At 40.4% G+C, this 24935-nt stretch overlaps 1 protein-coding gene across 5 annotated transcripts in view; it reads right to left on the reverse strand.

Annotated features, from left to right (window-relative positions):
- Nucleotides 1-266: 266 nt before the first annotated feature.
- The window catches only part of LOC309589329 (peroxisomal membrane protein PMP34), a 51832-nt gene continuing 27163 nt past the window's right edge, over nt 267-24935 (reverse strand). Inside the window, exons 1-9 of one of the 5 annotated variants that reach the window (XM_082309364.1) lie at nt 20452-20577; nt 15294-15354; nt 14153-14219; nt 11036-11187; nt 8524-8640; nt 7670-7815; nt 5638-5733; nt 1371-1453; nt 267-913 (exon numbers count right to left, since the gene is read on the reverse strand). In XM_082309364.1, the coding sequence (XP_082165490.1) occupies nt 766-913; nt 1371-1453; nt 5638-5733; nt 7670-7815; nt 8524-8640; nt 11036-11187; nt 14153-14219; nt 15294-15354; nt 20452-20505 (924 nt within the window). In that variant the 5' untranslated portion in view covers nt 20506-20577 and the 3' untranslated portion in view covers nt 267-765. Of the gene's footprint in view, nt 914-1370; nt 1454-5637; nt 5734-7669; nt 7816-8523; nt 8641-11035; nt 11188-14152; nt 14220-15293; nt 15355-18521; nt 18556-19890; nt 20059-20451; nt 20578-24935 lie in introns of those variants that run through there. The other 4 variants (XM_082309365.1, XM_082309366.1, XM_082309363.1 and 1 more) reach the window with 4 other exon arrangements.

The following is a 24935-nucleotide window of genomic DNA, read 5'->3' on the forward strand; positions in this document are numbered from 1 at the left end:
ACATATTCTCACAAGGAACTGGATTACAGAATATCATGTACTTCTGTGTAGCAAGCCCATTTTCTTGAAGCAGCTTGAGCTACTCAGCTTGAAAAAGCAAAAGGTTATATTCCTCCTATCTAGCCACTATCTGCATTCAAGATTTTCAAAATTCAAAATAGGGGGATTCAAGAAGGCAGTGTGCCTACTCACTGGTAACATACATTCTAGCAGTTCAGAAATCTCACCACCAGATATTTGGGACAATATCCTATCATTTTGTGTCACAAACATACCTGAAGTTAAAAGAAAACTATGTCAAAAATCTTGTTCTTTATGAATTATTTTAATGAGCTACATATGAAGTGGCATAAACACAGGTTAAGGAAAATAACGTGAAACCAGCCCCACCAGCTGCTGACAGAAGGTAAAGATAGAAGAATAGTTGAGGATGACTTGAGAGAAAACAAGAAAGCATAGTGACAGATACTCATTCTTGGCAAGAACGTCAATCAAATCATATAGTAGTTAAAATTTCATGTCAAGTGCTTAAATAAGGTCTCTGCTTTGTTTCACATAGTGAGTCCACAGAAGAGTAGGGAATGGGCTATCCCTGAATTCATGGCAACAGGTCCTGTAGAGTGTATACCAAATTTCTCCAAATAATGGAGATGGAGGTGGCTAAAAAGAAAGAGAAAGAGGAAGTGAGGACCCTTTGTTACCCAGACTGTCTCAGAAATGGAACGTGTTTTCTAGACCCCATAATCTTTGGCATAAGTTCCTTTTTCAATGTCTGCGTGAACGCTTTAATCCCATGACTGTGAAGGTTGCAGCAGTCAGTTTCTCATACACTAGAAACATAAGAGCAGCAGTAAGGACTGTCTGCAGGAGCTTTGCTTCAAGGCCTTTGTAGAGTCCCATTAATCCAAAACGCCTAAGAAGGAAAAAAAAAAAAAAAAACAAAAAAGAAAACAAGTGTGAATAGCCTTCTATAAGTAAATCAGTACACTACAAAGAAGAATTAATATCACAAGTTAATGACAACTGTAAGAATCAAATTCATTCGTGATGTCTTGAGCATCAGCTATGTTTAATAATATTTTAAAGAGAAAAATCTGCAGAAAATTAAGTCTTTTGTGCAAGAAACTTGCTTCTTTTCAAGATGAGAGGTGAATGAATTGATATCCATAGATATCCTTCATACCACTGTACAAATATTTAGGAGAATCTGGTTTTGTGTACTTATCCTGCAATATATTACAAAAAACAGGTTGACTCAAATGCCAATTTAAGGGGGGCAAAAAGAAACAAAAGTCAGATCTAGCAATATTTTCAACATTAGTAATACTCAAGTCTTCTGTATCACGTTAGAAAAAAACCAGAAAGCTCACCTCACTCTCTGCTGAAGAAGGTAAAGAACGTTTCTAAGACTGCCTAGCGTTCGGTTCTCTGGGTTCAACCTGTGGCGTCCAAACTGGGGAGGGGAAAAAAAAAAAAAAAAAAAAAAAAGGGAAGAGCATTTTGTTGTACTATTTCCCCATGGTTCTAGGCAGAGAACCTAACACATGCATAAAATCTGGAGAGCCTATCTTAAACCTCTTAGCATTTGCCAGGTTATACTAGCCATCAGTGAAGAACTGAGGCCAAAGCTCATACTATTGAACTTCACACAGCAAGCAGTAAAATGGTATGTGCTACAATAATTTGTTTTCGTTTTAAGACGGATTCTAAGAAAGTGCTACATGTGGCCATATCTGCTCTCTTTCAGTTGCTCTGTAGGAAACGGTTTTCAAGATCTCAAAAGCATAATTTGCAGAGTCTTAGTAGGGATATGACATTCAAAGCAAGTTCTTTCTGGCTGGCTCAGCTTTCATTTAACAAAGATTCAAAGCCTCATACATCTGCAAACCATTATTACATTGAGATTACATAGCTGAACCCAAAATTTATCTGCCCAGCAGTGGTCTTTGAGCAAAACATTTACATGTGAACTGCTGTGGAAGAATCCAAAATGGTTTGATCCACCTACCTGGCCTAAATAATACTTCTCTTTTACTCACTGCATTTGCTTATCCCCAAACCGTTTTTCAGTAGACATGATAGCTGCTGCTGCAATTCTATGTCTCAGAGTTAAACTAGCAATTTCAGCAACTCCTTTTCTAGCGTTCATCGATACTCTTATCTGATACAGGTCGATAGTACTGTCAGCAAGCTGCAGCTATGAATTATTAATATACAAGGGTTGCCACACTTGTATTTATAACAACATAGCCAAATAGCTTTTGAAGCCTGTATTATACTTCTGTGCTAAGAAAGGTGAACTTGAGCAACTGCCTGTGGATGAGTTCTCCCAGAACTTACTCGGGCAACTGCTACTTCTTAGGCGTGAGAAGTTACCACTGACAGTAGGTAGAGCATGCAAGCAGATTTAGGCAGTTCAGAAATGCCAGGATGACACAGGTCCCTTTGCTATATGTCTTAAGAACTCGGAAACAGCAGCAACAGAATGCCATTGGAAATCTCCCTTTATTAGGCAAATACGTGCTCACAACCTGTGATCTTCTCATCAGCAACTAACTCGTTTGATATTGATAAATTAATGTTAAGGATTACTGTCAAAGACTCAGACACACCCCCAAAAAAATTGCTAACTAGGTTCCAAGTTACAAGGCCAGTCACTGCCCAGATTACTCATAGGCTTCCAAGCTACACCATGATTAGGTGCTTCCTTCTCCTCTCTTCCCCACCATTGGACTATTTTTGTACTGCAAACAAAGGTTCATCAAGGCGGGGGGGGGGGGGGGGGAAACGTTGATTTCTCCCCAGGATGTCAATACTTCACTGCTTACTGCAGATGACTTCCCACAGGGAGTAGCATTCTCTACACTAGAGAAAAAAAGCTTTAAAAAGAACTTTTTTACCCAGGATCACCAAGAACATTAACAGTATTGCTATTTCTCTAGAGGCAAATTTAATTTATCCACTGTTTACCAACACATAGGCTAAAGAACATTTTCACTGCATAATAAGTAACACCAGTGCCATGTATTTTTAATGACTGAAAAGGAGATAGACATACCAAATGGCAAGGCTGGAAGCTGCTTACCACTATCAATTACACAGGACTACTGTTCATTATATGGAAGCAAGAGTGCTTTGCCAAAAAGTTGAAAGCGAAGGTGTAGAGACTTCATTACAAACAACTCTGAACTTTCAAACAATAGTAAGTTTCTAAAGGTTTAAGGTTGAAAAGAGTTCTGTACTCGTAATTTGATGACAGAATTTAATTATGATGTGTAAGTTTTTATTAATTATATCGAGCTTGTATTAGCTTGTGAGTAAATCTGCTAAAATTGTTTCAAAAAACCCCACAACTATACAAAGTACACTTCATGTGGAATGTTATTTCTGAAAATACTAAACCTTTATTCATAACTTTTTTTTTTAAACTTCACTTACTCTGAGTGACAAAAAATTCATCAAATATAACAATGCTAGCTTTAGATTAGAAAACACATTATGAAGTATTGCAAGTTTGAACTGGACAACACAGGTATCACAGACGCATGTTCCTGCTGTTCTTGCCAGAAGCGTCCAGGATTTCTGGCTATTACTTCTTTCATAGAGCAAAGGGAAAGAAGTCACCCCTAGTGACCGCAGAACTAGAGATAGGGTTCTTGTATTCCCCACCATCACAGGGAGAGGGTGGACTGGCACAGAGAAGCAGCATATGGGCCACTTTATTTCACAGTGGCCCACTGTGAGAAGAACCCCACCACCACCAGGACACTGATGCTTAGCTGTGCTCTAGCAGAAAGGCAACTTATCACTGCTCAGGCAAGCCAGCAGCAAACTAGCTGACTTCAGCTGCGGTGAGCAGTAAGCAGCAGCTGGTTAGTACATCAAGCTGGCAGCACAACTTACCAGAGCTGCCCTCTTTTTAAAGAATGACACTGTCACCAAGAGACAGAAGAATTTTGTTCAAAAAGCCAAAAGGAGACAGACAAAATATGAAGTAATAGTCACAAGATCGTAACCATTTCTATAGCAACCGTGGAAAGGAACAAGGGTTGAAGCTGTTACATTGAGGTAGCCCCGTGAAAATTGTACTGCTGTGCAAGGCTAAACCTAAAATAGAGCACTCCAACTTTCCATCCAGTTCTCCTTCACACCAGCAGAAAAAGCATCACAAATTAAAAACAGACTGATGTTGCAACTTATCCCAACAAAGCTAAATTTGCTTAAATGTTTTTCTGTATCTGTCACTTCAGTAATAGAAGTCTGTGTTACTAGTTTAACTCCTGAGACGCGTCCAGGCTGTTAAAACAGGGTAAGACATTGAATGAAGGCATTAGCTCAGCTGATCATCAGAAGTTAGAAAACCTTCAGAAAAAACGACTGCTGACAAAACTACAATGTGGCTGACACATCTACAATGTGGATGCCATTTTGTGCATCATCAGGGTGAAGTAGAAAGCTGTGCAGGCACACAAGTTTTACCTAGCATCTTTTCAGGGCAGCAGCAACCACACAGTAAATATATTCAAGTCCTGTTAGTTTGAAATAAAGCATCCAAACTATCTTTTTGCAGGCGATCAAAAATCAAAATGCATTTAGTCCACTCTAATTACAGAGAAGAAAAACTAAAATAATTACAAAATTTGCATGAAAATAACTTTTTCCAGATGAACAGTTAACAAGAAAAGCCCTCTATTAGACAAATCTGAAAAGTGATATCCTTAGCATGGAAGGCTTGTGTTCAGTAATTCAACTAATTCTCCAAATTTATACAAGTTTTAGAACATATATAATGGCTTTACCATACACGCATGTTAGGGCTTCTCCTTACTTAGGAAAATAGCACTATATTTCATGTGGAAACATTTATTAATATTTAACTGTTGGAAAAATAATCAAGAAACAACTTACAAAAATAGATTAAAAAGCATAGAAATTAAACTACAATATGCTTGCTTATGTATGGTCAGGTCTCTCCCCCCCCCCCCCCCCGATTTGTTTTGTTTCAATATTACAACAATATTGGTACATACTGAAGGTAGCAGCATTATCCAGCATACATACAAATTGCAAGTCAGAATAAATGCAAGTGTTTCCATTACCACCACAATTAGCGTACAAGGCCGGGCAAGTGGTTAAAGATATTATTTACGAGGGAGCTCATCTCCCCCTGATGAATCACATTCTGGCTACTGACAAGGTCAGGCCATCATCCAAATAAAACAAAACCTATGAATAGAACTTTTTTTGGATTACACTAGGTCATCTGGAATCAAACTGGGTTTAGAGGATTTAATTTTAAACTTCCCACTTGACACATTTTCTATTTATATTCAAAGAAGTAAATGTACATTTTTGTAGTGCCTAAAAGCAGTATGGTACATCAGCTTCTGTGAGGCACTGTACCAATGTTGTCAATCCTACCAGCTACTTGAAACAAATGTGCACCGGTAATACCAAGTTCTATCAGAATCTGTCAGTACAGGATCAAAGACAAGAGGCATCCTTATCAGTGACCTGCAAAAGCAGCTCACGAAATGCTGGGTTCATTAACACAAAGAAAAACAAGCCATATGAACAGGGCTTGCATTATACAGAACAAGTCAGAGGCAGTTACCCTGAAATGAAATTATTACTTACCCGCAGAATTGACTGTACTGTCTGCAGAGGATAAGTGAGCGTGGTGGCAATTGCTTTGGCTATTGCACCAATGACAAAAGCATCCAAAGATGTGAGCTGTTCAACAGATAAAGGACATATTACTTCTACATAGTATCAAACAGCCAGTTACCCCTATGTGTTTGGGGATTCTGTACCGGTAACTGCTACCAGGTTATCTAAGTATCCTTGACACATAGATTTCATGAAGTCTCTGGGTCTTCTCGTTTTAGAGAGTTATAGTTCAACCAACTTACTTTCCCACAACTAAAGTTTATTTGTAACTTCTACGTGCTCACAAGCTTTTGCATTTCTCACTATAACCAGGTTACTAAAACATAGTGGAGATAAATCCATGCAACTAGACCAATTTAAAGCACTGAGAGTAAACAAAAGATAGGGAAGTAGCATTTAAACATCCCATCAATCAATAAGCATTTCAGCTTTTGCAACATTTAAACTAACAAGTCACATGGCACTTGTGAAAAGGTGACAGTGAAAGACTCCTTGAACATCACTCTATAATCCTGAGACATGATCACTACGCTACCAGGCAGAATTTTAGTCTTGATGATGTAGGCTAAAAATCTCATCCCCTATTAGTTAAGAACACCTGCTGGAAGTCCATCCTCACCTCCAAAGCCCACAATGTTCCACGATGCACCAAATACATTGTTATAGCCTGAGCTGATTACAGTGCATCTCAGTCTAACAGTGTGAATTCATCACTGAAAATAAATAGGCACCCATATCAAAACACACTCCAAATTTGCAAAATATGTTGATTGCAATCAGAAGTATGCACACACATGCACATCTTTAAAAAGTCAATCTGATATACTTAAGACGATCAGGAAAAGATCAAATAGAAAGAAAAACATTGTCCAAAATAAAAATGACCATTGCTAGGGGAAAAAAGTATTTTCCCTCTCCACTGATCATGGACAAAACACGCCCTAATTTAAGGTAGAATTAAGTCATTTAAAAGAAACACAAGAAATAAATATAGCAGTTAGCCAACAGGCAAATAACAATGCAGAGGGAAGCTCAGCTCATCACTCAAAAAACGTATTATCCATAATGTAACTGGGTAGATCCATCAGGCACAGAGTGCTACAGCTGCAGTATTGACTAAAGATGGTTAAAAACCCAAGCCTTATTTATGATGCAAAATCTCATGTAAAAATAATTTCACTGTCTTGAGGAAAAACAAGATGGCTTTGTAACATATTGATATGATCTAACATTTTAATACAGCCAAAGGCATTCTGAAGTCACAAACTAACAGCAAAGCACTGCAGCTTAAACATATAATATGTTATGACATTATCCTAAAATGTAACAGAAATGCTTTTCAATGTGCTAGAACATAAAAGGAACATGAGTTTGGGTGAGATGCTATATCTGATGTAGAGAAAAAAGAAAAAGAATAAAGAAGGGGACTGTAAAGCAGGGACAGAAAAGTGATTCTACCTCTCCTTAGAGAATCGGGGAGGTACGGTTGCAATGCTATATGTTCAATCCTAGTCTCCATCCTTGGACAAAGGATATTGAAAAATTGAGGGCTTCAGGAAAAAAGTGTTATTAAAATGACAGGGTCCAGAACAAATCTGTGATAATTTAAAGGCTCGATATACTTGATTTACTAGAGAAAGGGTTAAGAGGTGACTTCAAAACAGTCTGTATATACATGCTTAAAAACAGATTATTAGAATTGAAATATCTACATTGAGACCTGTGAACAAATCAAAACAAATGTGGACAAGAGGTGCAGTTTTATTTTTACAGGAAGAGGAATTTATCACAGGAGTATCTTCCCTAGGGACATGAAAGATTCACGTCTCACTTCACGATGATGGAACTTTTTTAGAAGATACACTAACTCAAAACAAACCCCTCAAAAACAGAAGAACCAAAACCAAATCTACATTTCTGAATTTGCTCAAGTAAAGCATGTCAAAGAATCTGTCTTATAACAGAGCATGTCCATCACTTGCCCTCAAAACATACTCACTTGCAGCTGCTTTTTCAAAAGCTTCCGTTTAAAGCCTTCATAAAACATGAACTGTATGGCAGGATTGAAGACCAGCAGCAAGGAGGGGAAAGTACCATTCCATAAAGCTAAGACTCCTTCATCTCGTATTATCTGATGAAAGGCATCTGAGAAGAAAGGTGGGGGGAAAAAAAAAAAATCATCAAAATTTTGAGTACAAAATTGTAACTGTAGAAGACAAGAAAAGTTACACTTAAAGCCTAATATTCAAAGTGTATAAAAATCCACTGCCATCTTTTATGCAACTTTTTTATCTTTTATTCTAATCCGGAAGTTAATGGAAAAATAGTGACAAAGAAGGTTCTTGCTCACATCACCAATAACGTAAACAAAGCTTATCATCTGCACAGACACTCCGCTCTTTTTAGTACAAGCTCAGCATCAACACTAAGGTCTTCCAAACCTTCTTCAAAACAAAAACAATATTTATTTATTTATTTTTAAAATGAAGACAGTCTGAACATGTGGGTGATTAAGAGATTAAGGTGAGTGAAGTTTCATTTGCAGATTATCTGTCCAAACTCAGACTCCCAGCTACCATCTCACTGGGCTCACTACTACTCCAGGATTTGTATGATAAGACACCTGCCTTTGCAAAAGGAATTTTAGTTACAGGTGTGCATACTACAAACTCTTAATCACCATCAGAAATGGCCAAGTCCAGTTTCCTGTAAAACTCATGACTGCAAAGCAATAGGGAAGCATAGAGATTCCAGGGTGAAATCGGTTACATGAATAAAAGTCTTCAAAATTCAGAGTCCTTGATATATTTCATTTAATGAACTTCTCTTTGGCTGAAAACAACAGGTGCTTACCTATTATGCCTTTATAATTGGTTGGTACAATGTCTTCATTTCTAAATTTTGCTCCCTGCAGCTTCAGACGCGTGTTCACTACCCAAAGAGGAGTGGTCAACAGGACATTAACTACACCTAACATAAAACACAGCACAAAGAAAATCAGCCAGAACCAGAAGATTTCTTCTATCTATCTGGTCTTCTATCAGATCCCCTTTTATCCCAATTCACATACTACTGAAATTACTGGTAGAAAGAGCAGGGAAAATTAACACAGCACAACATCAAAAGTAAACTGGTAATTCGTAATAAGCTACTTCAGCTATTCCCCAGCACAGCTCCACCATGAATTAGTTGTCAGCAGACTGCATGCAGTTGGAAGACATTTCTGCTACTCCTCCCCAAAACAAAACAAACCCCCCCCCCCCCCCAAAAACACCAAACAACAAAACACACCAAATATGAACATGTTGAAGGAATCTTAAGTGAACTTGTTACTTTTCTGCATACTACACCACACTGGAGCACAAGATACTCTACTTTTTCATGCCCTACTTCACTCCATGATGACTTGCTGCCTGCCTACTTTCGGAAAGAAACACAGAGTGATAAGGTTAGAAGGATTATTTTATGAGGAGAGATCAGAACAGATAAATGCATGCAGCTTGATTACCAGAAGAGAGCTCCTACACTGCCAAAACAATGAGAATATCTAGTTTCTAGAGTCACTAAGTACACTTAAGGTGGAAAACAAAGGATTCTGCAAATATTTTGTGAGGCTTAGAAACGGCAAGAGATTACACACAATAACAAACCCCAACAGTAAAGTTTGAAAGTTGAGTATCAGAAAGTAGGATGAGGAAGGAGAAATGGACACACATAAGGCTGCCACAAAGAAGTGCTGCAAAGTAGAGTCCTAAAGCAACAGGGAGAAGGACTAAGTGACATTATTTCTGCAATCACCTGGTACAGGTCTTTCCTGTTCAGTAATGACCGAGGCAGTTACTTTGAAGTAACCATGTAAAAACAAGCTTCTGATCTTTCTTATTAATATTTCTGCATCACAGAAATTAGCATTTGCTTCTACCCTGCTTGCTTTGGTAGGAGTCTCAGTGACAGACTGAATTATTTCATTACACTGAGATGGACACAGTCTATCACTATCAAGAACAGTAAATCTGAAAAAGGTGAAACTTTACTACCTACGTTGTGCCTGTTCGTTCTTTTCCTTTAAGAGGGTTCAGAAAAGCAGAATATAAACATAACTATATTTCAGACTACAATCAGCTCTCAAGTTTTGAGCAAAATCAGACACTAGAAAAGGTAAGCCACATTAATCTCTCTTAACCAAAGTCAATGTGAATATATTATGGAGTAACACATTAGAGCACAATATACTTGTAATTTTTCACCCAGACTCAGTTAAAGAAGAAGTCATAAAACTTTATTTTCCAGACTGGAAAGGTAATTTTTTTTAATATATTTTTCCAATCTGTATTTGCTACCAGTATGAGGAATGAGAGATGGGTAGGGAGAATTAGTAAACACCTCAAGTGGAATTTTTCAATTTACACCAGATATTATTCCATTATAAGGATATAAACTATGGACATTGAAGAAGTCATTTAACTGACAAGCTATTACTCTAATTCCTGCAGCCTTTGTTCCAGAATGTAATTATAAGAAAGTTTCTCCTAGTGATAAAGTCAAGTTAAGAATTTCTTTCCTTACTTTCCCCCCAACTATTTAGCTATTCATTGTGCCTACACACTGGAAGTACAAGAAACTAGCAAAAAGTAAACAAACACCAACACCTTACCACCCCCCCCAAATAAACACAGGCTTTTTTTTTTTTTTGACAGTTTTTTTAAATCAGCTTGTTTCAGTGTGGTTGCATGAGCAATTGTTCCTGCAGAATAGTACAAGCAAACACAGACACACAGTAGTAATTTTTCACAATGGATTTGCTAAAAAAGCCATTAGTGTCATCATCCCTTCAAAGAAGCCACTACAGCATCCACATGAGAGGAAGGGATGAAATAGAACATAAAGTTCCCACTGTGCTTGCATACATCTAGGGACTTACTGTCACTTGCAGATGATGATCCAAAAAGAAGTCTGAAAACTGGCACCCAAATCCTTACATTAAAAGCTCTTACTTATCCTAATCAAAAATATTTCAGAATTGGCATATATTTTTCCTTTTGAAAAAACTATCACCTCTCCCTGCCACTTGTCTTCAACATCTAAAAGATGATGTTCATATACCATGGTAAACAACACACCACACACAAATAAAATAGTAGACTGCAACAGTACTGTGCTGTGTGCCAGAATTCACAACAGTTTATGCACCTACTTATGAGGTGGGAAGGACACAGAAGAGCAATCAGAGCTGTACAACAAAGCAGGTCTGCATACAGTGGGAGGCGTAAGCACTCAGTGTGACCTCCAGTGGACTTCATAAGAAAAACATTAGATAGAATATACTAAAAATACATTTTTGATGAAATTGAGATTTAAGTATTACCTGCAACAACCCCAAGAACCAAGTCTTTTCCAGTGGTTGAATGCTGACCTTTGACCCAGAGAGCTTTAAGACTGTTAAATGTATAAAAATAAACAAAATTGGAGCAGCAAAGGCTGGAGATAACAGGGAACCATCCTCGATATGGTGCCAACCTAATGGAGAGGAAAGAGTCATGGTAAGGGATCAGCAAAGTATTCATGTGATCTGTTTGATTTTACATGTCGGTGGAAGGTGCCAGAGATACAATACTGTATACTACATACAATACTAACTAGATATGACTTTATCATTAATAGTAACAAATCATACTGTACTAACTCCTGACTGTACCATAAAAAACCCTAAGCACTTATATTGTACCTCTACAGCTCCTTTTCAATGGAATTATTCCTGATTACTATGAATTATAAACATATTTACAGTGAGAAGCTTGGGGCTCACTCACTCCAAAAGTGAGTATTACCACCGTAATTGCTCTCTACCAACAGCCAGCAATGAGCTACAAACATCCAGGGGATGGATATATTTTGGAGTATGTATGTTAGCATACAGACTGATACAGTCAGTTCAAATCATATACTAAAACATACCAAGGCATGAGGGGAATTGCCATCTTTGCTGAGAAATGGAGTTGTCAGTCCAATACAAAAGATAACACCTCAGTAAAGAGATGCTCCTGTCTCCAAGGAAACAAAGCAATGCTTAACATAGCTGGAAAAAAAATTTAAGATAACTACTCCTTCAATATGAAATAATAATAAAAACCAAACCTAGAGTAAGGAAGAAAAAAAAAAAAAAATCTGTCTGGATTCTCACATAAAATTTAAAGATGGAAGACTAGTTACCGAAATTCATATCCACCAAGGATAGTCTTCCACAGGATGCAACCTGGGGCATGAGATATGCAGGTGGGAGGAATTTCTAATAAATGCCTTGCAGCAAAGCCTACAGCAAATCCATCAGGTAGGTGAGAAAAAGACATTACCTATTTAACTAGCTCAATCACAGATGAAAAACTGAATACCCCCTTATAATTCACAGCTATCTTATTTTTCAGGTGTTGTGAATAATTGTCATTGTTTAATTAGCTGAAAAGGCTGTGTGATGTGTGGCCAAAAAATCTATCTTAAGAATGATTTCATAACAGCTGACTAACAAGGCTTCCCTCTCTGACAGGCCTGATGAGCCTGTAAAACAGGGACACCTCAACAACTGCCCTACATCCCCAGCATGTCCTACAATCCATCTAAATAGCATAATGATATTCACCTTCACTGAAGCTGCACAGGCCAGGTAGAGAACTGGTATACTGTTAAGAGCATAAGAAATCTCCTCAATGACCGGCAGTAATCATGGAGGCTCTTTAGTATTGATTAAAATATTGGGAATATACAGAATGTAATACAGGATTCTCAAGGAGACCATAAAAGATGCAAGGCTGGTAAATGCAGCATCTGACTGTTCTGATGATGTAAATGCTAGGTTTTCATCTCGAATGCAACAAGTGCTTCTCCCTCCCATGTAGCTGGGAATACACCGTGTTATTAGGGCTGTTTCTGAAGTTACAGGCTTAGCTAACCATACAGTTACAATTACAAATTAACTGACTATACTGTCCCTCTGGGGATGATGTCCTCTAACTGAGAATGTTAGTTTTGCTTGATATATTGAAAATCATCACCAGCAGTTCTTAAAGGAAACATCTTACAGTACAAAACATGAAACTATGACAAAAAAACATGAGTTTATTTCAATGACTTAAGTTGTCAGTGCTAGCATCTGTAGTTCACATACAAATCCTTCTGCACACAAATAAAAACCTAAGTTTGTGTTCTAAACTGCAACCTTAAGAAGAACTCAGTGTACAGCAGTGAACACCTCTCATATCACCTAGAAAAGGATGATAGCACACAAAGAAAGGTTTAGCTAATGGATTTTCTGTAGAGTTTTATCAAACAGCTTTACTATTTGCTTTATGTTACATCTAGATGAGAAAAGCAGTATCACAAAAGTGTAATATGAGACAACATTCTACATACTAATGCGAACAAGATGTTTATGATCTTACATCACAGATTTCAGATTTGTTGTGGGGGTTTGTTGTTTTTTTTTATTCCAGAGACATCTCTAAATCTAGTATCATTGCTTAGCCAGGCCTTGCCAATACCTTTGGAAGAAAAAATGTTTACCTCTTGCCAGAATTACTGATTTTTCTGTTTCACGGGAGAAGTAGGATGACTGCTTTGCAGTCTCCCAATTTCAGTTAACGTCTTAATTTTTCTTTTTTACTTATTTTTTTTTTTTTAATTGACATTTACTTGACACCCTCATGTAACAAATGTAATGTGGGAATGTGAACAAGAGATCACCAACTGACTGAGAAGTACTCATGCATACAACTGCCAGCTGCTCAAGTTCAAAGGTGGCAAAACATTATTGGCCAAGCTAAACTCTTGTCAACTTTAATGTCCTGGAAGCTCTGGTCTACATAAAGAGTTCCAGGGATTCACTTAGGAAAATACTTGTAACAAAGACACACATACAACTGTTTTTCCCAGCCAGCTCAGCTCAGACTATGTGGCAAATAAAGCACAGCATTGATGAAAGTTAATTACTTTTAGATAGATCTTCATTCTCATCAGTATAAAGAGTCACTTGTTGTTTACTTCCACGTGCTTAGGAGGAGACAAAACTTCTAACTGGGAAATGTCTCAATTCTCCTGTTGAAAGTGGCTCAGCTCTCCAAGAGTTTCGTCTTGGTTATGAGAAATGGACACACCCAAGAATCTAGGCAGACGCAGCTGGTTTATCAGGTACACGAAGGTACGTTTGCGTACAAACCTGCATTTCTGAGGAGGCACAGCTACCTCCCTAATGGAGGCACAGTTACATCACTGAACAGCTTGATTGCATAAGGTGCTCAAGAAACTTAATTCAAATTAGCTAAAGATGAACACATAAGATTATGTAAGACTTATCACACTTATATGAAGACATTTTAATTCAAAGTAAAAAAATCTGTCCATGTGGGCTAACTATTCCACTTTAACAGCAAATTCAAATTCGTTTTAGAGCTTGCCTACATGAAGACAAGAGGAAAAATTAGCATCTACTCACAGGCCTTCTTCTTTGATTATTTCCAATAGGACTGCCGGTGTTGTCTTAGACTTCCGCTTCTCATCAACTGGAAAACAGAAGAATCAAACTGTTAGATTATTCTGATTTTTAGCACTCATTTTCAACTCTTTATCCTTCCTATTCTGAACATACCCCAGAAGAGCATGTTTCTTCTTCCTTGTAAAGGACAGACATTCCCTACTTCTGCAGCAATTCCAGAAAGCATCTCCTTATTTTCATTTGCAAGGTAATGCTACTTCCTTTTTTCATTCTTCCCCAAACTAGCAGGTTCTGTTCAGCACCACAATATCTGCAGTTGCCAATTCCTGTCCCGATAGTTGTGACATGAACTGAAGGTAGATTCACCATAGGTAAGAGACTAGAACTGGGCCTGCCTAACTGCTCTCAGAATTGTACCTTGGACTCCAGACTAGCACCACTAGCACAGCAATCTCTTACAGTTAATCTGCAAGCAGCTAAGCCTTAGCAAGACAATGTCTCTTCCTGCGTTGAAAGCTGCTCAACAGCAATATGGTGCTAATTTCTCAACCACATATTTCTGACGACCTGGCTGATGATCTCCCTCTAGCTCTTAAGAATGCTTTAGTCACAGTGCTAAAACGTGTGGTGATTCTGTGACTTTTGATTGGGAGACAGAGCATTAGAACAACAAAGCTTATACCCAGATTGCATTTTTGTAAATATCAGACATTCCTACTCCCAGTTCTAACCCTGACTTTCCCCTTTAAACCATTCTCAGGAATAACTCTAGACTAGTTTTTCATGATACTGCCCCTGCATTTTGAAGTGTTCTCAGCAGCCAAAAGCAGCAACACGCAAATGTAATCCTGTGTAATCTCGCATCTTTATTTTTCTTTTTGGTCTTGGAGAACCATTTAAAACCCATGTCTGGCCACACATCACACAGCCTTTTCAGCTAATTAAAAGGTTGCCCAATACTTTCAAAAGGAAGAATTACCTTCAGCTGGAAAAGTGGGGTTAGTGATTAAATTGTGTTAGTGTTACACAAGTAAGATTCCTGTTCATGCAAGACAGGTCCCCCTACAACCACCCTTATGAGTGCCCAAGCCAAGATGAACAGAAACACCATCGTACAAAGAAACTAGAGTTTGACACTTACCCTGAAGTCTAAGCCTAGCTGTATCCAAAGGAAAAAATACAGTCATTGCAGTCATACTGCCCTGAAAAACAAAATAAACTGGCTATATAGTGTATCAGTTGCTTGTACAGATGCCTGCCAGACTCTTTGTAGCCCTTTACTTCAGAAAGTGAAGTGAAACTTCGCCCAGAAACCAGCGTACTGAGTATGTTTTAAAAGGGGATAAACTCCATACATAACAATGTCTTTTTGAAGTGTTTTTTGGTCCCACACTTACAAAACAAGCTTTTTCTCTTGTATTAGATCAAGCTAAAATTAAAACCATTAGAAGCTTTTTGCCCAAAGGAAAGTTTTTTAAGTTCGAGACCTGATAAAGTGGGTATCAGGAGACAAACATATTGCACTTTCTCGGCCTCCTATTAGCCTCAGTACCCAATTTCTGGTTGGTTTGTTTGTTTTTAAAAAAGGAAGAATATGACACAAGCAACCATTGTGTTACAATAACCTTGTTTTGACTTACAAAAAAAAAAAAAAGAAACTTTTGTTGATTAAAAAACTGCATACAAGTTTTTCAGGACTTAGTCTAGCATTGTACTAAATTCCAATTCAGGCAATACAGATCTGCCCACCAAGACACCTCCTGTGGCATGAATTACATATGATGAATTAAATCATGACCTAGATGTCACCAGATTCACTTCTTGTGAATCCAACACTCTCTTCACTTCCTGTGCGATCCAACCATTAAAGCCTCTGAATGGAAAAGCCAGCAGCCACTCTCCTTTGTAACAGGATTAAATACTGTATTTGCAAATGCCCTTATCAAGCAGCTGTTCCCTCTCTCTCTACCACCATTCAGGTTCTTCATTCTTTAGTACTCTAGCATTCGTATCGCACAGCTTTTGGAAAAGATATCTAACTCAAAAAGACCCTGGCCTGGTGTAAACCTGTTAACGCTCTATGGTAGTATTAAATGCATCAAGTGGCTGCTAAAGCTGTGGCACTGTTCCGTTAGTAGCCATGCAAATGGTTTAAACGGTGGGAAGGTCTGGGATACTGCAAGTCACACAAGCACTGTGTTTAAAGCACACTATGCAGTCTGACTTGAACTCTTCTATAGCTGTGTTATGGCATACATTTAAGCAAGCTTTGCCTCTGGGAACACTCCAGCTCCTGAGCAGGCTGCTTGGACCTCTCTCTACAACCGGCAACAGAGGATTATTTTTCAGGTGGGGTTTCCTCACTAAGATAGCTCTTACCAAGACTTCAGTTCTCCAGTTTTCATAACACCAGGTAGCAGATGAAAGGAAATACTTGGCTATAATTACCTAGTTATTTTAACCCATTTAGTTTGGGCTCTAGCCAAAAGGGCTTGTTCTGCTCTCCCACCTACTCGTCCTGTGTCTGCTCATTCTTGGTACCTACTGCGTACACAGCTGGACAGCAAGTAGGATTAATGAACCCATCTGACTGAAAATTTACAAAAAATAAATTTCAGTTGGAAGGCTAGTACCAGCACAAAAAGAAGCACCAGAAAGAGCCAAAATATACCTCCTAATGACAGCTGCATTACAGCAACTCCGAAGCCAACCTCAAAACAGTTACACACAAAACAGCCACTACAAGTTCCAGCCTTCCCCTGCTCAATTTAGCCTGATTCTATCCATCCTCCCAAAGTGAGATTTATTCTGAATCCTACTCTCAATGCAATCCACCATACAGCAACACAAATACTTGCACTCAAAATCAGAAAACGGAAATGGGGAAATAGTTGGGGTAGTGGCACACAGGACAAAGGGGTGGACACAAGGTGCAGAATAGAATAAAGTATTTCAGTTGGAAGGAACCTACAACTATCATCTAGTCCAACTGCCTGACCGCTTCAGGGCTGACCAAAAGTTAAAGCATATTAAGAGCATTATCCGAATGGCTCTTAAACACTGACAGGCTTGGGGCATCGAACACCTCTCTAGGAAGCCAGCTCCAGTGTTTGACCACCCTCTTGGTAAAGAAATGCTTCCTCATGTGAAGTCTCAATCTCCCCTGATGCAGCTTTGAAACATTCCCACATGATGAGCCTTACACGGTTCTTAAAACTGGCTTAAAACATATATGAAGCTACAGCTCAACAGAATGCCATGAGATAACTCAGCTGATCTAAAAGATAATTTGTACCCTCTCCCCTCCTTTTGCTAAATTGAGGCAAATAAACTCAGAAAAACAGAGTTACTTTTCTCCTGGGTTTATAAATGGAACAACTCAACTACATGGCGAAAAGACTACCAGAAGAATCATATTGGGGGGACAAGGTCTCATGGCTAGAAGTAAGGGAAAGGAGAGGGACGAGCAGGACCAGCCCTTTCCCCAGCAACAAAAACTCTTGAGATGGGCTCAGATTCCTTACTGAATCGCACTTGAGACCAGTAGGGAAAGTAACTCGTATCACTGAGTGCAGGTACGTACGATAAAGCGTATGACCCTGTACTGTTGAAAGGCTGAGGCTTCACTCTCTGCCTCCCCACCACCTCCCTGTCGGTGCCGAATCTCAGCAGTTTGCCAAGTCAAGTCATGCTATCACTGAATGATCACTAGGACAGGTACGAACTGGCTTAAGCAATCCCAGCTCTTGGTCAACTGTATTTGCATCCCTGCTTCCTCCGTTCTGGTGGCATAACTTTTTGGGCACCTACACCACGATGCAGACAAGGAAACTAATCTGACTGAAAAATAGCTTTTTCCACTGGGCTACTTCTTCAGTCAGATCAGTTCCCTGATCAGCCGCAGCACCACATAAACAACTGTGCAGTGGCCAAGAGGTGGCAGTAATTGGCCAGAACAAATGGCCCGAGGTGGCTGCTGCCAAGAAGAGGCATGCAGGAGCACAGCCTAAAGTTTAGTTTTCTAAAAAATAATAATAAAAACATTAAAATAATAAAAAAATGTTGTCAGCCAACATTCAGAATCAAACAAAGCAGCTTGACTACTGCCCTAATACTCCTATAAAATTCTCATTCCTACAGCTTCTGTAACAGGAAGGTTACTTCATAGCCATATGCAGAGTTAAAGAATACTTATGTAATTCAATGAAAGTTCACAGGAAATCAAGCACTGATTTTTTTGCTGCTCACAAAACTATCCATTTGTCTCAGGTTTGACCGGGTAGCCTAGATGACATATGAATTTTCACCATATTAGAACAGAAATAAAAGTTATCATGTTGTGATATGACATGTTCTTCTGACTCATTACCTCAGCACAGTTCTGTGGGTTGCCTTTTTTTAATTCTTGCATCACATCTGCGCATCAGCATGCTTTGTAATAATTTAAACAAATGGTGAGACAATATCAGAACAGTTAGTACCCATGTCAAAGATCTTGCCAAAATTTATATATTACAGCAGCAAACAGAAATCTCTAAATCGATGAGTACATCTTTACTATAATAAAAAAAAGTCAAGGTTTCCAGCATAAGGCAGTAAAAACCAAGAAAAAAGCCACCTCGTTTTAGGAAAAAATTCTTGCTCCAGAGCTTTAAATTGTATATGAATATTAGTGCCAGCAAGTAGAAGTCACAAGGATACAGAAGTCCAATAGCTCCAGAAAGTTCTGTCTTCCTTCACAGCAACTTCACTGCAGTGGAGATATAAGCATCTTTAAATACAACAGGGAATTTCTATTAACTTAATTAACGCCACCAAGGGACTTAAGATACCATTTTATCATTCATTTTAAGTTTATGGCTGGATTTATAAGTTTGGTTCGTACCACAAACTTTGTTCAGGAGCACAGCCTGATTATAGCATCTGTATACGACAGTGGGAAGCTAACAGTGAGGGCTAGAAAGTATTACCAACTTCTGCACACCAGCAAAAGGAGAGTGAGCAGTACTTCAATAATGAGATCATTTGAGAGAGTTCCATTTCTTGAAAGAGGAAACAAAATCCCCATTGCCTTTGATGCGTAAATAAGCAGACTTAAAACACTTTCAAGAGCTGACAATAATCCCATGTTTATTTATGATAGAGACAAAACAACCTTTAGAGTCTTTTTTTTTTTGCTTTCTCTGGCAGGCCAATTTAGAACCAGCCTTTATTGTTCAATAACATTTAGTGACTTTTATCCTATACACGACATTGCGAGTTATTTTAAGGACTCAGAACAGGAAGTTTTGCCAGAACAATAGATCAGCAATTGCTAAAATACATATTTAGGTGTTCTCGCCAGCCTGGAATAACCCAAGAGTAGAGCTCCATCAGCTTGCTTGAAATCCATCAATACCTCTGGTCCAACATGCTACACTGTGCTAAAATTTTTAATCTGTTGGAAGTACAAGACTGATTTGCTCTTTACAGAGCTAGCACTCATTCATTCAATGACTGGGCATACTAGGAAATCTAGACAAACTAAACGCTATTTTTTAATTTACAAGTATCATATGAAAAATTTAATTCAATAACCTACACAAACCTCCCCTAGCTGCACTGCGCTTGCTTCACGGTTTGATTAACACCTCACCCTTCACAACTTGTAAGTATTTATGAGACAAACGCAGCATGCGGATGCTTAGCACAACTCTTATTTTACACAGCCCCTCCACCTTAACTTCTGGGAGGCTTACCTTTTCATCGCTAATTTGATGCCCAACTTCAGATGCCTACATGCCCACTTTCTGAGGGAGGACACCTGCAGCTCCCGTTGGGTTCACAGGAGGCTCCAGGAGCTCAGGAGAGCCAGCCTCAAGGTTTATCAAATCTTCCATCCAAAACCAGCGAGGAGCAAGACTAGGGCTTTGCAAGCGTGCTCGCACGGGACGGGTGGCGGAGCTGAGGCTTGGTGGCAGGGAGTCCCTCACCCCACGGCCTCTCCCTGTGACCGAGAAGGGTTTGGGCACGGCCACGCAGGGCTCACGCCTCAGCACCCCAGCCGGGCCACCCCGGCCCTGCAGGGCCGGCCCGCACCGCCCTGGGCTCCCCGCCTCCGCCCCCCACCCGAGCCGCCCCCTCCGGCGCGGCCCCTCAGTCAAACAAAGGCCTAAGGCGGCCCGCGACCTGCCCAGCGCCCCCCACCAGGCCGGCACGGCCGCTCCGCCCGCCCGCCCGCCCTCCCCGCCGCCCGCCAGACCCCTCCGCCCCGTCACCGCCAACCGCCGCCGCCGGGGAGCCCCGACCCGCTCGCTCACCACAGCCCCGGACACGGCGTGCACCAGGCTCTCGTAGGAGGCGATGGCAGACATCGCCGCGCCTCCCGCCGGCTCCGCCGCCGGCCGGCCCGACTGCACCGCGGCACCGCCCGGGTCCGGGCTACCAACGGCCGCCTCCACCCGCCCCACGGCGCCCGCCCGCCCGCTCGCCCGTCACGTGGCGCCTCGCCCCTCCCCGCCGCCGCCGGCGGGCACGGCGCATGCGCGCTGCCGCGCCGCAGCCGCGGGGCCGGGGCCGGGGCCGGCGGCCGCGCTGAGGCGGGGCCCGGCGGCGGTGCGGGGCTGGAGCCCTCCGGGAGCGGGGTGGGCGGGCGGGCGGGCAGGGGGTGGAGGGACACTCGGGAACGCGTAACGCGCGGAATTCTAGCGGCTGGCTGTCAGAGGGCGAGGCGGGGGGGAACGGCCGTAACGGGAACCCGGAGCGCTGAAAAGCCGTCAGGTTGGCAGAGCAGACCTGATGTGCTTTTTATGTATCTAGTTGCGTAGGGCAGGTTGTGTCTTTGCACCAAGTAGGCCTTGCCTCACGGAAGCTTAGAATAATTGCCATGGCTTTAAGAAAAATACAGAATTAGGGTAGATACTGGGAATACGGAGGAAATCCACTGTTCTTTCCTGTGAAAGCACAATAATACCTTTTCTCTCCACCACCAAATGTTTCCCAAGCATTTAACATAACCATTTAATTACGAAGAGGAGACAGTATTTACTTTAGCATTCTGTTTCTACTTTTTCTAACTTCAGTCCTTTCCCTTGCACCTGAAGGCCGGTATCTTCTAACACAACACTCTTTGGAGCCGATCGTTTCTTATTCTGTGTGGGCCTGTCAAGATTGTTACTTTTTCCGGCTATTTTGTTTGCTCCTTTTCCCGGTCGGCGATCCCTCTCCCACTCCTCCTCTGCCTTGGCGGAGAGGCGGCGAAGGGAGCACCCCCGGGCTGGCCGCTGCCGTTGCTGGCTGGGGGCGGAATGAGAACCGCTACGAGGACGGGACCAGACACGGGTAGCTGCCCAAAGGACAGGGTGGCCACGTCTCGCAGCAGCTAGTTGGGGCCCACAGTGACGAGACTATTAAATACACAGCTGGGAAAACGTCGAGAATCCTCTAGCTTCCTCTTAACCTTTTATGTAGAAGAGGTTCTGCAGGGTAGGAAGGAGCTGAGGAAATGAAATGAGGTTGGACATACTACAATTTGTAAAATCACTTGGGGTGACACCTGTGTCTGTTCCTATCCTGTTTTTTTTCCCCCATTCTCATGTCATGTACTGGTTTCCAGATAGCTTCAAGGTTTTGCTGTGTTAACAATCCTTCCCCTCTTCTTAGCTTCACCTATACTTCAAAAACAAAAGATAAGAATGAAAATTCTCCTTAGCTTTGTATCGTGTTATTCCTGGGCTCTTATTTTTCTACTGTTACTCCATCTTTCGTTCTCCCTTTCTGAAGAGAAAAAAATAACTTCATAACTTGTTCTGCAAGTTTGCAGTTCTTAGTTCTTCGACCACAACTCACCGGCTGCCTGTTGCTTGAGCTGCAAGAACTCCTAGCGCTTACACCTGTGGTGGGAATGGCCATACCATTCATCGCCTAAACAAGGACAGGGCAGTTAGCACATACACGCTTCCCAAGAGATTCACTACCACACAGCCATTTCCTTGTGGGAGGACATTCCTTCATAAGGTGGCCTAATAACACACCACTCCTCTTTATTTACCCTTCTGCGAGGAGAATCCCGTGATCTTTTGGGAGGGAGGGGGCCTATAAAGAACGCAGGTTACTCTGCTTCAGGCAAGCATTTCAGTTTGAGAAAAACATTCTTCCAGTGCAGTGCTCCAGCGTCCCTGTGCTCCAACGTTAGATGCTGACGCCAGCAACCTAAGAGGCCACAACTGTCAACTGTTTTACACAAGGCTCATACCACTGGTAGTCCCGATGATCAAATGATAATTAATTATTAAAATTATAGCAAATATTATTAATATTTATATTTAATAAATAATTTATTGATAGAAGTATTATAGTAATGCTATATTAATTATATAATAATTAATATATAAATATAATATAATTAACAATATGATTTTATAATTAATAAATATAAATATTTTAAAAATAACTTTTTTTTTTTTTAATAAGATCCCCTGTGGCGGATGCACCCGCTGTGACTGAGTAAACAGTGCTTTCGTTCAGGCATCACTGACAAGTAGGCCTGACTGAAATCAGCCCTGCTGTGCAGACCTTGAGAATTGTGCTAGGCCGCATCTTCTCAGGAACTAAGGAGTTTAGGCCATGTCTTATCAGGCACTAACAGTACCAGCCTGAGCTGGGACTAGACAAAACTAAAAACTGCTACAGCAGCACAACTGCACATACACCAGAAGGGGGTTTGACTACGAGTCAGTTGCTTTACGCTATAAATATCTGTAAGCCCACATCAGCCCATTGAGCTCTCCTGTATGGCATCGGGCTGCTCTGGGATGATCTCCCCCTTGAGCAGGAACGCCTCTCAAGGCTACCCCTCGAGGCTGAGAGACCCCTTACCCAGCATCTAACATCTATAGCGAGGTAAGTGACATTTAACGTTAGGCCTAAAAGTATATTGTATGCTAGCGGCATTTTTATATACATCCAGCTATAGCTTAATTATTAGAAGTGTAGTAAGTAGCAGAGTGTTTGACCACGATCTAAATTATTGTTTAAATCATAATTTAAATCATTGTGAAATCCCTGTTGAATTACCATTCAATTATTGCTTAATAACCATTCAATTACCATTTAATTTTCATTCAGTCATCGATTAATTACCATTTGGTCATCATTTAATCATGAATAAAACCCTTTTGGTTAACCCCACAATGATGATTTCTCTTAAGAATTCACCTGTGACAGCCCCTACATGCAAGAGACTCAAACCTTAATGCAGAATTAAGGTGTACACTCTTCACTGGCTATCTCCTGTCACGAAAGCAGCCAGGAGCAGCTTAGGTTTTACAAAACCAGGGAACAATTACACCAAGTGACTTTGCACAGTCAGGTACACGTAGTTCTGGAAGAAACGCCTCAAGCAGGACACAAACTCACTCACATTACTGCTGGTTTTGGATTCTGTCCCTTGTGTGCAGAGGGAAGCTTTCACTAAGTCAATTTGTGCTACAGATTGGATTTCCATCATAAATGTGCGCCCAAATCATTCTATACTATTACTATTCTACTGTTCTACTACTATATCTAGTTGAAGATGCCCCTGCCAATTGCAGGGGCGTTGGACTAGATGACCTTTAAAGGTCCCTTCCATCCCAAAGCATTCTATGATTCAATTCTATTTAGCAACATTTTAAATACTCCACTATGCCCTGTATATATTGCAAAAAGGAGTCTAACAGGTAACACAACAATTGCAATATTCCAAAACCAACTTACTTTATTGTTGGAACTTATAGACCTAGTGAAGCTGTCCGAGAAAAGCAATGGAAACGCTACAGATTAAGTTAAACAAGATGTGGGATTAAGTTAACAGATTAAGTTAAACAAGACCTGTGTGTTCTGTAGGGAAAAAAATGGAACCTTCCTATAAAAAGTTTCACGAAGAGATGGCCTTAGGTCTTCACAGAAATGCTGCAAATTCAACAGGTCTCCAGGCAAACAGGACAGAAGGCCCGAGTTACCCCCTTTTCCTCAAATTTGTCAATGCTACTAGAAAGCCTAGAAGAAGTGAACCAAGTTAAGCAACTACAAATAGGAACACATTCTCTGTACATGAACTGCATCTTAGTAATTTCTTGTTTGCATAATTTTAATTCTGTAGATTCCTGTACAAGGAGGTAACAGATCTTGAGAACCTTTAACCTTGACAGATTTCCTTTGGCTGGCCCACAGCTTTGTTTCTGATTCATGACAAAGAATGAGGACACTGTTAATGACTCCAGACGACAAATTTACTGCCTCCGTACTGTGTCTTTCTTACCTTAGCAAATAAGGGATGAACTCTGAACTCAAACTAATTTCGCCCTACTACTATCCTTGTTGTAACATTAATTTATAAAAAAAAAAATTAGAAATGCACGTCTCCTTTTTTTGCTTAGAAATTAAATTCATTAGTGAAAACGTGTTAAGACAGATTTAATTACTACTTTCAAAAGGACTTTCTGAATCTGTTGCAAAACTTATCTTTCAGAAAAGGTTGATAAACTGGATCATGCTCCCAGCGCATCATGGATTGAAGCAACTAGAGATTAACGAATGAGACTGCACGCGCTGACAGTTTGGCAAGATCCGGCTTAAGTGTAAGACCATGGAAAGACCTGCCTATTCCAGAAGCAAGCATTGTAATCACAAACGTATTAAAAAGCCCATTTCTTAAGTACACGTGTGCGTGCGCTTTGACTGAACAGATTTTGACTGAGCCCCTGGAATGCTGCTGAGTTTTCCCTACACACTTCATCTAGACTCAGGGACATCAGAGAAGTTG

This window comes from Platalea leucorodia (assembly GCF_965183815.1).
Source record: "Platalea leucorodia genome assembly, chromosome: 4".
Classification (NCBI taxonomy): domain Eukaryota; kingdom Metazoa; phylum Chordata; class Aves; order Pelecaniformes; family Threskiornithidae; genus Platalea; species Platalea leucorodia.